The sequence below is a fragment of the Anabrus simplex genome, chromosome 10, assembly GCF_040414725.1.
Source record: "Anabrus simplex isolate iqAnaSimp1 chromosome 10, ASM4041472v1, whole genome shotgun sequence".
Classification (NCBI taxonomy): domain Eukaryota; kingdom Metazoa; phylum Arthropoda; class Insecta; order Orthoptera; family Tettigoniidae; genus Anabrus; species Anabrus simplex.
Window position 1 is genome coordinate 5,820,366 of NC_090274.1, and position 17,086 is coordinate 5,837,451.

At 39.7% G+C, this 17,086-nt stretch overlaps 1 protein-coding gene across 1 annotated transcript in view; it reads right to left on the reverse strand.

Annotated features, from left to right (window-relative positions):
* The window catches only part of LOC136881765 (major facilitator superfamily domain-containing protein 6-A), a 97,989-nt gene that overhangs the window by 58,447 nt on the left and 22,456 nt on the right, over nucleotides 1–17,086 (reverse strand). Inside the window, exons 3-4 of the mRNA XM_067154200.2 lie at nucleotides 14,449–14,612; nucleotides 9,037–9,314 (exon numbers count right to left, since the gene is read on the reverse strand). Coding sequence (XP_067010301.2) covers nucleotides 9,037–9,314; nucleotides 14,449–14,612 — 442 coding nt within the window. The remainder of the gene's footprint in view (nucleotides 1–9,036; nucleotides 9,315–14,448; nucleotides 14,613–17,086) is intronic.

A 17,086-nucleotide genomic window follows, 5' to 3' on the forward strand; every position in this document is an offset into this window, starting at 1 on the left:
TGCTTTCACTCATCCTTAGTAGCTTTCAACTTGGGAGTAGCAACCACGGGGTCCCTAGCTGAGTATAGCATTGCTTTCCACTCGATTGGGCTAGGTTCTACAGAGTGGACCATAAGTCATGTTACTCACTCTCTATTTTATTTGTAAGTATAAAAAAATAACATTTGACTTATGTCATAAAGTGTATTCAACTCGTGTGAATCAGAGTGAGGTCCACCATTACCGTAACAAAAGAGAATATGATGCCATGTTCGATGAGAGGTTTTGTAGAAAAAATTTTTTGCAATAGATATCCACAGCAGCCTGCAGTTCGTTTGATGTTTGGTAGCGCTGTTGCCTGACTTTTTCCTTTATGAAATCTCACAAAGCTTTGTCAGGAGTGGCCAAGTCAGGGCTCCAGTCCACCTACCTGGAAACAGTTCGTTAAAGTCTTTTCTAATACTGACAGCAAAATGTGCAAGGGCTCCATCTTGCTGCAAGGCTATGGTATCTGCTATTCCAGCATCCATCAACTGCAGAGAGAGACATGACTCTTCTTCTTCTTCTTCTTCTTCTTCTTCTTCTTCTTCTTCTTCTTCTTCTTCTTCTTCTTCACAAATGGGTCACTTAAGACCACACAGAATCAATATTTGTTGAGCTTTCCTCCTTGCCCAATAGTTCTTCATTTTCACCGGTTTTTGTAATTTCTGCTCCTCCGACCAGGAACGTCGCGTCAGTTTCTTCTCATCTTCCTCAAATCCATGGACAATTTTCCTGATTGCATTTCTATCCTACAGATTTGGTGATACTAATTCAGTGAGGTATTTCTCTACTTGCTTATACCATTTTGATCTCTTACATTTCATTTGCAGAAATGTTGTATTTGATAAGCAAGTCTGATGTTATTCGTTCATTCTAAATGGCTTAAAAATTTAATTCATCGCAGTCTCATTGTATCCCATTAATAGGACTATTAAAAGAATATGGTCCACAAGTGTGGTTCACAGTCATGAGATCATAATATGTGGTGGAATCTTCTCCAATTCGTGGGCCAAAACACAATGTTGTGATTTCTTGAACTTCAGCAAACTGCACACTCATTTGTGAAAATGGTGTTACTGTGATCACGGATCACGTTCTGAATGGAATGTTCAGAGAAGGACAGCACAAGCATTGCATCAAGCATCCAGACAGTGGTTGAAACGGTTTTAGGCCTAAATCTTTCATGCATTGCATGCTTGTCCAGGGTAGGCCAAGTTTAGCTCAGTGTTAAAGTGTTGTTTTAACAGGCAAATGCTCCACAGGTGTCTGTACATTGACACATGCTACCCTTCTCATGATGGGTCTTCTACTTCATGCTCAATCTTTCACACTCCCTTTTTCAAATGCACGTTTTTCCTAATGTAATAATGTCATTTTCAGAGGTGGTAAAACTGCAAAAATTTCTTGGAAGTTATTCATAGTGTCTGCTATCATCAATCCAGAACAGTATTGGGTTTCCTGGTGCACCCGCACTGCAGCAACCAAACACTGTCAACCGCCATCACAGATAGATGTTCTAGTTCACACTGGTGCATGTGACCCTTTTCCATATCTATATAAATAAAATTGTATCTGTTTGTCTGTTTGTCTGTTCCACCATCACGTCGAAACGGCTGGATAGATCTCAACCAAACTTCATATTTAGAGTATACTCATCCCGGGGAAGGTTTAGATACGCATATCATTTTAAAATCTTTGAATACACGGGGGGTTTATAAGAAAACCAGAATGGTTTTTCCACCATCACGTCGAAACGGCTGGATAGATCTCAACCAAACTTCATATTTAGAGTATACTCCTCCCGGGGAAGGTTTTGATATGCATATCATTTTAAAATATTTGAATACACGGGGGGTTTATAGGAAAACCAGAATGGTTTTTCCACCATCACGTCGAAACGGCTGGATAGATCTCAACCAAACTTCATATTTAGAGTATACTCCTCCCGGGGAAGGTTTAGATATGCATATCATTTTAAAATCTTTGAATTCACGGGGGGTTTCTAGGAAAACCAGAATGGTTTTTCCACCATCACGTCGAAACGGCTGGATAGATCTCAACCAATTTTCATATTTAGAGTATACTCACCCCGGGGAAGGTTTCGATATGCATATCATTTTAAAATCTTTGAATACACGGGCGGTTTGTAGGAAAACCAGAATGGTTTTTTCCATCATAACGTCGAAACGGCTGGATAGATCTCAACCAAACTATATATTTAGAGTATACTCCTCCCGAGGAAGCTTTCGATATGCATATCATTTTAAAATCTTTGAATACACGGGGGGTTTATAGGAAAACCAGAATGGTTTTTCCACCATCACGTCGAAACGGCTGGATAGATCTCAACCAAACTTCATATTTAGAGTATACTCGTCCCGGGGAAGGTTTTGATATGCATATCATTTTAAAATCTTTGAATAGACGGGGGTTTATAGGAAAACCAGAATGGTTTTTCCACCATCACGTCAAAACGGCTCGATAGATCTCAACTAAACTTCGTATTTAGAGTATACTCCTCCCGGGGAAGGTTTTGATATGCATATCATTTTAAAATCTTTGAATACACGGGGGGTTATAGGGAAACCAGAATGGTTTTTCCACCATCACGTCGAAACGGCTGGATAGATCTCAACCAAACTTCATATTTAGAGTATACTCCTCCCGGGGAAGGTTTCGATATGCATATCATTTTAAAATCTTCGAATAGACGGGGGTTTATAGGAAAACCCGAATGTTTTTTCCACCATCACGTCGAAACGGCTGGATAGATCTCAACTAAACTTCATATTTAGAGTATACTCCTCCCGGGGAAGGTTTCGATATGCACATCATTTTATAATCTTTGAATACACGGGGGGTTTATAGGAAAACCAGAATGTTTTTTTCCACCATCACGTCAAAACGGATGGATAGATCACAACCAAACTTCATATTTACAGTATACTCCTCCCAGGGAAGGTTTCGATATGCATATCATTTTAGAAACTTTGAATACACGGGGGGTTTATAGGAAAACCAGAATGGTTTTTCCACCATCACGTCGAAACGGCTGGATACATCTCAACCAAATTTCATATTTAGAGTATACTCATCCCGGGGACGGTTTCGATATGCATATCATTTTAAAATCTTTGAATAGACGGGGGTTTATACGAAAAGCAGAATGGTTTTTCCACCATCACGTGGAAACGGCTCGATAGATCTCAACTAAACTTCATATTTAGAGTATACTCATCCCGGGGAAGGTTTCAATATGCATATCATTTTAAAATCTTTGAATAGACGGGGGTTTATAAGAAAACCAGAATGGTTTTCCTCCATTTTCTCTTATACTATTGATTTTCTGTAAACTTCGTTTACCGTACGTGAAACGTCTCTTAATTATAAACAACTTTCGTTATGTTTGTAATTTACCTTACTCTTTACATGACGGAGAAATTTACAATTTTCTGCTGGTACCATGCTCTGCATTGAGTGACCGACAGACCGACAACGAACCTACAGGTTACCATGGCAACGTCTCTGACTGCATGTCAGCAGGGAAGTAGCGTATTGCCATTTTCCTCATCATGGTTTTAAATTCGTGGTTGTTCCTTAGGTAGAAGGCAAGAGAGGCGTCAATCGGCCTATCTGCGGGATATTGGCGGAATATCGTTGGATGTTATAACCGCCTTCGAATAGATTAAGTAATAACACCATTAGTCATCTTCTTATTATTTGTTTACCTAGGAATCAATGGACCTAAATTTCTCCTCTGTTACCGCTTTATTATATCCATAACTCACACTAGCATAATTTATTGAGGGGCATTTGATTTTCCAATACATTAACTTGGCATTTACATATTTGTCGTTTTCCGGCTGCCCTCAATTATAATCCATTTTCTATTACTTTCAACTTTCTTAACTGTATTATTTCTTCCTTAATTACGCCGTATGTACGCGAGTGCTACAAACTACTGGATGTATTTCCACCAATACTCATATTTAGAATACACCTCTCCTTGATAGGTTTTAGGGCAAATATTGTTTCTAAATCCCTGAACTGACTGGGGGTTTATACGAAACCGAAAGTGTGATTTTGCACTTCCACAAAATATACACAACCAACGTTAATTTAAATCTACCTGCCTCGGTAGAAATTAATTTCTAAACCTTTTTTCTCATGTGCATCATTTCGATACGAGGATTAATAAGGGAGATATCATTAACGGACCGTTTTTTGTACAAGTCCCATCGGACTTAACACACGAGCGGGTGCGTGTAAAGCTTATTCCTTACAACTTGAAAACTACTGAAGATATTCGAACCAAAATTCATATTTAGCATCCACCTGTCCAAAGGTAGGTTTTAAACGTAAATAACATTTCATGTTCCGGAATGGACTGGCGGTTTATAGGGAACCGAAATGGTGATTTTACTCTTCCACAATATATAGAGAACAAGACCAACCTGACTGGAAATCGGCCAAACGTGGTGGAATTCCACCTCTAAACCTTTTTTTCATGTGCATTTTTTCGTCAGGAGGATTAATAAGCGAGATATCATGAATGGTCAGTTTTGCAGGTTAAGTCCAGCGGACATAGCCAAAAAGGTGTTTTACATGGAGCAGATTCCTTATCTACATAAATCAAATCGTAACGACTGTGTGCCTCTACAATGACTATTTTGGCGAAATTTTCGTACAGCTTTCCGTTTAAGGGGTAATAATGACCATCTGCATAATTTTTGGTTTAGTTTCCTGAAAGTCCTAATTTTTACCCGCCTCACCCAAAATCCTGATTGCGGCATAATCTGCCAGAAGAAAAAGAAGATAATTGAAATTTGACAAAATTATACGTTTTAGACTGTAACGAACGGAAAACATCCAAGATCATTAAATTTTTCACTTTTTATCCCCGAAGAATATCGAAATATGCAGGCAATTTTTATGATGGTGCAGACCTTCGGAAATTCCTATCACATAACAGATTGCACAATCTCCGTTCAATTTGGAATGATCTACAACCTTCGTCTTATGACTTTTTGCCGTATCTGTATCACTTTTACGTTTGATTTTTCTCTATTAATGGATGTTAAGTCAATTTGGAATTTTCACATGCATAATTCATACCTTCGATTACTTCTATGAAATACAGAATCATCAAACTCTTCACGAAAATTGGCCCACCCAGTAGCCATATATGAGCCAAATGCTATGTATGTAGCCGTCACATAATTATTCGAAAATTAATGTAATGTGAGATAATCTTACAAGAACGTTACCCTGTTCCACGTTTCTAACTCAATCTGACCCAAGAATAGATTACATATCATAGGACCAGCCATTTAGGCCACTAAATCCAGCGTGTCTTATTGTATAATCCTTTGTCGATATGACGTACGTTTAGTAGCAGTTAATCTGTAAATGAAGGTCTTCAATATTGTAAACACGCATATACTTTCGTATGTCGATCTATATATATTCACTGATGTCGATTTTTAGCGATCGAGAAAGGGTGGGTCTGCTATTGTAATCAGTACTCCCCACACCGACTTTGACTGGCAGTATGAAAGGGTTCCTTCTCCAACTCCTGTGTAACTGTCATTAGTAAGGAAGGTCTACAATTGTAATGAATAGTTCACTTCTCGATTTGACTTGCAGAAGGCAAGTGAGCATGCAGTTTTGTTTAAAACTCCCCTACCCGATTGTGTTTTGCAGTAGGCAAGGGTGCCCGCCATTATAAAGAAATGTCCTCATCTAAAATGTGACTGGCATTAGGCATAGTGGCCTGCTATTTTGATGGAAACTCACCAACTTGGTGTGACTGGCAGTAAGCTGGCTGGAAGTAGGAAAATGGGCCTGGCATTATAATGATAACTGCACAACTCAATTTCGAGTGATAGTAGGATAATTGCCTGCCATTATAATAAAAACTGTAATCTGTCTGGAAGTAGGAAAGGGGGGCTGCCATTTTAACGAAAACTCTCCAAATCGATTCTGTCCGCATAGTAGGCAATGGGGCCTGAAATTATAATGTAAACTTCCCAACTCGATTGTGAATGGCAGTAGGCCAGTGAGCCTGCCGTTATATCACAAATCCATAACAAACACTTTACATTGGAAACAACGTACGGGGACCTCCCCATGCTCTTCCTCGGATAACGCTAAGAGACATGCAATTTTAAAACAATCTTATTGACTGCATGCACACTATTTACTTCGATATTCGAATACAGTGTAGAATACCGTAGCGAAGCACGGGTACATTCGCTAGTTGTTAATATTGTTCCACATTATTATGAAACAAAGGAGGTAATGTAACTGATGGCTCACCCTGTAGAAAATTGTTTCATGAAAAGTGTCTGGGATTATTTGTCACTAAAGTTTGCAGATTCAGAATCTATACCTAATATGCTAGAGTTGCTATCCTAAATTTACAAGCATGTGATGAGCCACATAAATCACTACTGAATGAGCATCGCAGCTCCTTAGCTGAAAGGTCTCGGCATCACTGTGTGTTTCACACAGTCCCTGAAAACAGTCTTGGACGATGGGTGAAAGTGTTTGTGAAACCAGGGCTGCCACTCACGTTGACCATAAATACCTGGTGAAGGGGTTTCAACAATGGACTGGGCATGATTTAGCCACAGAGGCACGTATTTGCCACAAAATATAAAACCCTGTTCCACATTCTGAGTGATATTCATGGGCAATGCTACGTACTTGCAAAGGACTTGCTGAAGCATTACCAAAGACAAGGGGAAGACTTCTCTGAAAGGACTGCTACTACTAGGAACGAAACCTGAACTTGTTCGTATGAACCATGTTTAAAGCAACAATCGAAGAAATTAAGGCATCTCTGGCCAAGGAAAACGCTCTCTACCAGAGGTGGTGTCTATTAAGTTGTATGGAGTATTTCACAGGCAGACGGTCGATGCAATCTACCACTGCCATTTCTTGTAACACCTCTTTTGTCTCGCACTCTGGAGAATACAATGGTACTTGCTGTCAAAAACTCTCACTTGGAGAAGTGGAGAAACATCACTAATTAATCGATAGCTTGGAGTGCCGTACCAGTATGTAATGTCCAGCCTCTGAATAAAGTTACCATCTGTCATAGGGATTGTGAAAAGCAAATGCCGGGACAATTCCTATTATAGGCCATGGCCGCACCCACGTCACCTTCTTCATAACTTACATCACCGATACAAATCTCGCAGGGCTCAGAGACGGCCTTACCATCTAAGAATCCTGCTGTACCCCATCAGGCTATAGAGTGAAAAGCTTTTAGTTGTAGTAGGATTGTGAACTGAGTCAAACTTTCTTGTACATAAACCAAACACCATGGTGCGACAACCCCGAAGGGCCATGGCCTACCAAGCAACCGCTGCTCACCCCCAGGCCTCCAGATTACAAGGTGTTATGTGATCGACACGACGAATCCTCTCGTCCAATACTTGTGGTTTCCTAGACCAGGATCGCTATCTCACCATCAGATAGCTCCTCGGTTGTAATCACGTAGGCTGAGTGGACCTCAAATTCCTGACCTGGCCATGCATCAAATCCGGAGCCTCCAGCTAAGAGGAGGACAGGCTTTCTTGCACACTGTCCTATCATTGTATTTATCCTGTTATGTATTTTCTCAATGTTTCTATCTTTCTAAATACAGTATAACTTGATTTACAAAGGGATAATGTATTGTTTCCTCTTCCTTGTTTTGGTAAATATATGTACTTACTCTACCAAACTTTTCCTTTCATTTGAGCAACTTGAAAGTCATCAGTTTTAGCACTACGACAACTGACCATGGCTGGAAGTATAAAGAGTGGTTTTCTGATGAAAGTGCTTCTTTGTTTGTGAACAGCAGATACAAAAACTCGGGTGATTCTAACAATAGTTCGTTGGTAAGTAATGTTGTTGTGGTGGAAATGAACACAGAAAGTGAAAGCGATACGTAACTGGCCTAAGAAAGTATGTTATATTGTGCACTTCTAACTCACAGCAAGTAACAGCCTCCTCTGGCAGCACCAAGTGATGCACACTGTGACTGAGGGTTTAAATAACATTTTTCTCAGTAACGGAAAGCAACAAACAAAGGTCACATCAAATTATATGTATATACAGGGCCTCTCTTATAAACCCAGACTGTCCAGCAGCGTTTCTACTCTCCAAGACCGAAGCAGTTGTACAGAAGGGTGCGCTTATTTCTTGACCTTGCAAGGAGTGTGCATGTGTTTGACCTAGCATCAGCAGGCAGTCTGAATCTCAGCTATTAACATGGTGAGACAATTATCATTGCAACATCGGGTTTTCATATGTAAAAGTTATTTTAAGTAGGGGTTGGCTCGACGGGTACGCGATGCATATGTTCAACAATTGCCAATTACTCTCACGAGCACATAATTGTAAATAAATTTTAAACTACTGGCTCAGTGCTCAATAAAAAACATGTGCACACTTGAACAGTTTTAACAGAGGAAAAGCTAGCTGACATTGGTGCGAATCATGAACAGTCACCGGATAAATCACTCACAAAATGAGCACAAAAGTAGGGGTTTTGGTTTCTTCTGCACACAGAGCCACAGAGCTGTTACACACAGGCCCATTGTTTAAAACCTGCTGATCAGCCACAAGAGTGAGATATTGTGAGTGGTATCTTGCATGATTGCATGATCGTTTATTCGACCCATAGCCTGTGTTCTTGTCAGATGAGGCCTGGTTTCATCTTAATGGTCGTGTGAACAGTCATAACTCTCGCTATTGGTGTGCAGAAAATCCTAATAGTATTTATGAAGTCCCTCATTATGATGGATGACACCTCCAGCATCTTTTATAAGGTAAGATTTCACACAAGGCTGTATACACGCTTAAAGCAGGGCGGCCACACGCGACTTAAGTTGAACTGAGGCAACTGTTGTAGCGCAGAGTAGAAACACTGTGCACTGTCACTGCAGGACACCTTCTATAAGTATGGCAAATAGTGGATTCTTGGCAATAAAGAGCAAAATTACCAACTTTCAGTATAATTACCGTTTATGTTTCTTTTTCTTCTGCTTCTTCCCATCAACTTCCATGATGAAATGCAGTGGTTTCTGTGTTGGGCCTTGTTCTGGAGGAGACGACACATTCTGAACCTTTTTGAGACACGGACATTCAGGTGGCGTGACAGGTTGAGGAGTGGACAGTTCAGGGTGTGGTGCTAGAGTTGTAACGTCTCTCAACTGACAGTGGTCCAGGCAACTGGCAAGAACCAGATCTAACTCTTCCTCATCCGGACATTCTCGACTGGGGCAAGGACTCCACCAGACCTTGAACGGGAAATAATCTTTTGAACACACATAAAGTATAAATTCATGAACCAAAAGCAGTTTCTATGTTGTTAGCCTGAAGTGTGATAGAAACTATAATAAATTGTTCTCAATACTGCTTGGGGAATTGTGGTTCGTTGCCTCATGTATTTGTTGTATGGAAAATTCATCTGATAGCTTGTATGAGTTTTGAAATTAATCAAGGCTTTGATCGGGAAGGAAGTCACAGTATACATAGCACACCATTCCAGCATTTTCCTGAAGTGAGATGAGAAATTAGGAAAAAAATTATTCCAAGTTGAGTGAGAGTACATTTCAAACCTACTTCACTTTCCGATTGTCCTCACAATGTTGAAGAATCAAGAATCAAACGAAGACACCAGAGCTACAATACAAAACCCTATACCATAGTAAAAGCATAATAAAATATACTAGCGCAGGCCTCCATGGTCAGTGTTAATGTCGGGTAGTTTTCCGGCATGATGAAGATGCTGTCTGAACAAGCCAAGTGATTGTGTCAGCCATATCTGTACCAGATCTCCTCTTGGCTTTACAAGTTAATAGAGACAGGTAAATTGAGATCGAGAGGGCTGTTAGGTCTCCTCCACAATCTCAGGAGAAACAAGAAGAGACTTCTTCCATACATCCTAGTTATTATGGATAGAATTGGCAAGTGTCATAATATGAAGATCACCTTTACAACTACAGAGAAAGTATCCTAGCAGTTACGCTCAGCTAAGAACCCTTAGGACTTTCTCTCCAGCACTGATATGTACCACATTCCCACTTCATGTGGTAAGGTTTATATTAGTACCACCATACATAGCACTAACACCATTGTCATCAAGTTGGATGAGATGACTTGAAAAGAAGATGAATAGAGTGTGGAGACTGTTACTCACTGACAGACAACATAACTGCAGAGGAATTAGTAACCAACAATACAAGAGAGAAAGAGAAAAGTCTATGGTGGACATACACCAGCCTGTATAATTTCATCTTGCAAGGGCTACTGCAATGTAGCTGAAACACTGACACATTTTTTAAATTTTTACAAGGTCTTATATCCTGGAAAACTATCTAAGCTTGTCCACAGTAAACTATAGGTCCACCAAAATAAATGTATACACACTTTAACAGATGATATCTGTGTGCTGTTGTCAAAGTTGAATTGAGTTGTCGTAACAATAATTAGTATGGTGTTTACACAACAGATGTGACCACACGCATGGCTAAGATCATGTCACATGACATATGATAGTGGAAGAAGAGGATACTGGATAAGAATCTGTTACAAAGAAGTACATTTGGGTTCCTACCATGTTCACCAGATTTAACACCTCTGGACTTTTACCTTTAGAGAACCTTGAAGGATGTGTATGGCAGGAAAATGGCTCCACTGGGAGACCTTTGTGCAGAAATTACACCAGCAGGTGCAGCTATCCCATTAACACTTTTAACTAATTTTGCTCAATCAACTGCTCGCTGTTGTAACAGGTGTCTAGCCGCTCACGACAACGGGTAACATCTCTCTGAACTGTACAGGTGCAGGAAACTTGTATTCAACTGTAATTAACTATACAGTAAAACCTTGGATTGAGAGCATCTTGCTCTGTAAGTGTTTTGCAAGAGGAGCACAAATTTTAAATGAATTCTAATTTGATAAATGAGCAAGGATTTGCACTACGAATAGTACTGATCTGTCTACTGAGTACCAAGTAACCACAACTAAGTCAACTACAGAACTACTTAAAATATTTTTACTTGAATCTGCCTTGTCAATACACCTTATAATGAAAGAAGACTGTTTATTTAACCATACATGTTTCGGGAAGTCATCCATTCCACTGACCACTGATGAAGGGAATGGATGACTTCCCGAAACATGTATGGTTAAATAATTAGTTTTCTTTCATTATAAGGTGTATTGACAAGGCAGATTCAAGTAAAACTATTTTAAATAGTTCTGTAGTAGATTCAGACTAGTCAATATGGATCAAACAACCATATTAACCTATCATGGTTAAGTTTATCAACAACTGAGTCAATCGTTTTCCCCTGCCCTTTCCCTCGTGCTTTGGGATCGTAGGTGGTCTACCATGCTCAGGTTCAGTTAGCGAGTCAGCGTGCCTCGCTCATATATTCAACACCAATTCCAGTACTGTACTGTATACTACAGCATTGTAATCACTTGTGTGCATTCTCTAGAGACTATTATTTAGTATCTTTACTGGGGAGCCCCATGAAGGAAAACGTTGAGGCAATAAGAAGGGAATAATTATGGTGAAAGTTAAAAAGAAAATCATCAAGAAGTATAAACAAGGCATTTGTCTACCCGATATCCCAAGATTTTACACAGAGTCTACACAAAATGTTTGCACAATATTAAATAAGAGAGTAAGTAAAGAGTATAGATGCAGCAAAAGGAGTCATGAGATTATCAAGAAGATGTAGGAATGTTGCTTCTCATGTGGATTATTTTATATGAATACATATTTTGAGCTGTGGAATAAATCATCTGTGTTTCAATTATTCCTTATGGCAAAACTCAATTTGACATACGACGCTTTGGATTACAAGCATGTTCACGGAATTAATTATCTTCACAATTCAAGGTTCCACTGTAATTAAATGGAATTTTATTTCGGTAAAGTGTGTATACATTCCATTTTTTGGCAGACCTTTTAGTTATTTACCTGAAATTTGTATTTGTTGATAGTTTGTCATTATTATTTCTGCTTCACTACTTATGTTGTACGATGTTCACATGTAAAAAATCCCTGGTGACTTATTCGGTACTTACTTGACAAGAGTTTCAGGATTCTGTAGGCAACCTAAATGTGTTAATCAAAATACCTGCATAAGGTAGCTAAAGTCATCTGGGTTGTCAGATTTCTCAGATAAAAATAAGAGACATCGGCATACTATTGGTCTTTACTTCCCATCTAGTGCCTTATCCAAACCTGGATGTTGGTGATCATACCCTCCGCTAGGTCAGAGGCCACTGATCAGGCATCTTGAGCTGATAGGTGACCTGATCCTTTCCTCTCCAATATCCAAACAGCATGTGGTTTACCCATCCAAGTGGTTAACATGCTCAATGAGATCTCATGGGATCCAGTTGGCTATTAGTCTTTAACATATTAAAAAAGCCAAATTATGAAGAAGGAAGACATTGTTCAGAAAATTTAATACACAAACTAAAATTGCCTGTCGTCATGATTGTTAAGGCACCAACTCTATACATAATGTTGGCCAGCAGTATGCAATTTATAATCACTAGATTGTGTGTCAAAAGCCTGGATTAAATTCCAAACCTTTCCACAGTGTTCATATGGAGTGAGGGCATATGACGCTGCTGATGGTGACTCATCCATCAGATGGCAACGTTAAGCCTGAGTGTTATTTGACAGGAATAGGCTATGTGATGGCACCGGATTTTACCCCCTCCCTGCCTATGATAATATACCACGTCATTCCTTTCATCTCATGAACTCCTCTGATGAGGTTGACATCAGGAAGGGCATCAGGTTGTAAAAACTTGCTACAAATATTCATCTCAAATTCTATCCAGCTCCGTAGAGAAACGGGAAAACAGTTTGGACACACATACATTTGGATTTTTAAGTAATGGAAAGGAACAAACAAGTGAAAATCAAGTCATGTACAGAAAGATAGGAACATCGGAAGTAGCACGTTACAGAATAAATGGAAATGGGATGAATAGAAAGAAAGCACTAAAGGATCTCCACATCTTTGCTGTCCCCAAATAGAAAGGCTCTCTTCTCATCAGCCCCAGTTCTTTTCATCCCTCAATGAACTCACTGATACTTCCCAGCTTCCTCGTAACTGAGCCATTTTGATAGATCTTCAGTCTTGAAGAGGGAAGTGCCGGTGGTGGTGGTGATTATTGTTTTAAGAGGAAGTAGAACTGGGCAACCATGCTCTATATAACACTTATCAGAGGGAAAACACAGCAGGGGTCCTACACTTCAAAAAATATCGGTCAAAGAAAGATAAGGGCCACAAAAGGCATGAAAACGAAAAACTCCCTAGGCCTTGGGACCTAATACTCTAAAGGGTTGGAAATGAACAAGAGTTGACCAAGGGAGGTCAGGCAGGATAGATGAAAGTGAGGAGTCTGTCATAAGTAAGTGGAAACAATGCCAGAACTCAGCCAAGGGCCCCGCTCCCAAGTTAAGAGCATCTGGAGCCCCGTTTAGTCACCTCTTACAACAGGCAGGGGAAATGTGGTTGTTATTCTACTCGCCCTACCCACAGGGGGTAAGATATGGGAAGCATAGGATAAGAAGAAAGCTGCATAAGAGAAAAAGGAACCCAACATCTACAAGTCATCAGCTGTGCAGAAACTTTTAGTGTCTTCTTCTTTGTGCTTTTTTTTTTCTTTATTTGTTAACAACAATCACTACAAATGATAATCGATAAGCAAATTCCTAGCGATCACATTGTATCCAGGTCACAAGCAAACTGAAACAATGTTTTCATCAACATAATAATGCATGCCCGCACTCTGCTTCGTTTTCAAATGAATTTATCCAGGAGCTCGGTTGGGAGGTTCTTCCATTCCCTCCTTACCTACCCAATTTTGTGCCCTATCATTTCCATCATTTCTGTTCTCTAGCCAACAGTATCCAAGGAAACTGCCTTGATAATGAAAATGCTCTTCAAACTTAACCGGACGACTTCTTTAACTCTGAACTAGTAGATTTCATCCCGTGTGTAATTGAGAAATTGTCCCAGCATTGGCAGAAAGTCATTAATAATGTAGAGAGTATGGAACTGATTAGTTTGTATTGTCCTTATGTCCCAAAGATGAAAAAATAAAGATTTAATACTACAAATTAATGTATCAACATAAACACATAGTGGGTTGTTTTTGTCCTTTTATGTTTACATGTTTGTTGTCTTCTCTTCACCTGTGATGCTCTTATCTTCCTATTCATGTAAAGCTGAGAGGAACAAGGAAAAAGTCCATATCTTCAACCACTGCTAGAATAACCCTGGTGGGGATGAGAGGGAGCCATTCTTGAAAGGCTTGTTGCAGGAAGTATAAGTATATAAAGAAATAGAAGAAAGTTTTCAATCAATTTTGCTAAGTGTGACATTAGCTCACCTCTACACGCTCAGTCTGAGGATGACGCATGACGTACGCAGGTGGTGTCTCTCCTGGCAGCTCCATGTGTGGAATCAGCATAAGGGAATGGTGACAGACAGCATTCAGGATCAGTGCGAAGATCACCACAGGCTTGTACTGGCCGAACTTATCCACCAAATAACCTGGGAAATCAGAAAATCACACAAATTAACAAAGGACACAAGCCATACTCTTACTTTTTCAAAAGTTTAGAGTAAAATATGCTAATTTAAATGTTTAGAGCTGGCGTGGCTTCTAATTAGGTTCAATGGTTCACTGAACGCTCTGTCTCTAAGAAGCCACTTATTTTCCTAAAGCTGAAATCAGAGAGGATATTGCTGACTGTTTGGCCCTCTTGGCTTAGAACATGAGGGAGTTAAAACCAGCTCGGCTGCCAAGTAAATCAGCAGAAGTTTTTAAAATGTGTTATGAGATATAGGGAAAAATATGATTTTAAAAAACACTGATATCACCACGGAATGTTGTGGCTCCCAACAAATCTCCCCATCTCTGTCACTCGCACTATCCTCCTCTCCACAGGCGTGCTGGGAACCAGCAGAACAAAAGCAGGGTTAGTCTATGTATCGTTAAAACTTAAAAACCAGTCAGGGAGAATTAGCCGATGTGTGCCTAAGAAAATTTTCTCAAAAGTAGCTACAAGGTGAATATTTCTGTTTACTCATGAAAACTGGAGTTATTGCACCCTAATTTTTTAAGTTTCCCATTAGAGAAGAACTTGAAATCAAGGTTTGAGAAGGCCACTTCCACTTCTGAACATTCCCAAGGATCAAACCAGTAAAGGTATATAATTTTGTAGGGTACCGGTATTCAAGCCTCAAATTTATTTTCGTCACAAACATTCAGCAGCAACAGTTTTTATTAATTAGGCGAGTGTTTATTTTATCTCAAAATATGTTGACAGCCACTGGAAGAAAGCTTATTTTAATGATATAAATTTTTAAAATGGTCTAGTGCTAAAAAATTTCTAAGTGGATCACCACTTTTCCTGGAAGATAACCATCTTCACAGCAGAGCATTTAAGTCTGTTTTTCCAGGGGTTCATAACTTGTGATGTAATGTACCAGGGCTCCCAGGCGTTTTTCTGAATGAACAGGACTTATTTCTGAAAGAAATTGGGTTTCTAAACCCAGAAAATACCCATATATAATGTTAAACATAAACTTCCTCAATTTATCATTTTATGATGTCCAGCTGCTTTCTGAAAATGTCGCAGCTCAGTCACATCTTGTAGCCTAAAGAGTTTTAAAATGAAACTAAGCACAACATCCTATCTTTCTAATATTTCTGCTGACTTTTCAAACTCCTCCACAGTTAGTTTATGACTAGAAAACAATAAAAGTGGATATGTAAATGAATAGTTCGTCACCATCAGTTCAGTTTCTAATGTTGCCACTGACAAGCGGTTTGTCTCAGGTCATCAAGAATTTCTCTAATTCTTACATTGACAGACAGGGAACTGACATCACCAACAACTGACTTGCTACTGATTGGAGTGGAATAAACACTACCACAGAACTTGGGGAAGCACAATATTGTGAGCACCATATTCATGTCGTTGTCTATTACATTGTCTCTACACTCTGGCTTTTAATTATAAATCTCACATTCTTCTAATGGGCATTAAAAGTAGAGACTAACTTATGTAAAATAGTGTCTAAGCTTACTTTGGAGTAAATTAAGATTTTGTCTGCCTGCAGGGGTCTTTGGTTCAGAGGGGCCCGGATTCGATTCCTAGCCGAGTCACAGATTTTAATCTTATATGGTTAATTCCCTTGGCTTGTTGACTGGGTGTCTGTGCTGTTCCCAACATCCATAAAACTCATACACCACACACAACACGCTCCCAAGTTACGAGCTCCTGGAAAACCTTTTAGTCACCTCTTATGACAGGCAGGGGATACCGTGGGTGTATTCTATGCTCCCACCCACAGGCGGTCCCTCGTTAGAGGGTCTGCCTTACAAGGGCTTCACCACGCTAACGTTAGCCATGTATTAAACTGTTATTATTATTATTATTATTATTATTATTATTGTTGGGATTTTTTAACCAGCTCCACCTGGTGTTAAATGGGAGCCAGATTGTCACCAGAAAAATCTGCGTAAATAGGGATACCTGGCAACTCTGCTGGTGACCATGGATCTCGAACTGAGTCTGTTAGTACTTCTATTTCTGTGTCAAGTTCGGCATTATTTGTTTCTTTTCTGGTAGAGATGATATTAATTGTGTGTGATCTGAGTCTTTCATCTTCATACCTGACAAAACTTACAAAGAAGGTGTCAATTTTCAATTTGCTTTACGTCGAACCGACACAGTTAGGTCTTGTGGCGACGATGGGATGGGACTGGGAAGGAAGCAACCGTGGCCTTAATTGAGGTATAGCCTGGGAAACCACGGAAAACCATCTTCAGGACTAACGACAGTGGTGTTCAAACACAGTCTCCCGAATGCAAGCTCACAGCTGCGCGACCCTAACCGCACGACCAACTCGCCCGGTAAAGAAGGTGTTTGTCTAACAGCAACCCTAATAGGTAAATATTTAAGAATCGTTACTGGAAAGAGTTCGGCTCCTTGGCTGAGAGGTTAGCGTCGTAGCCT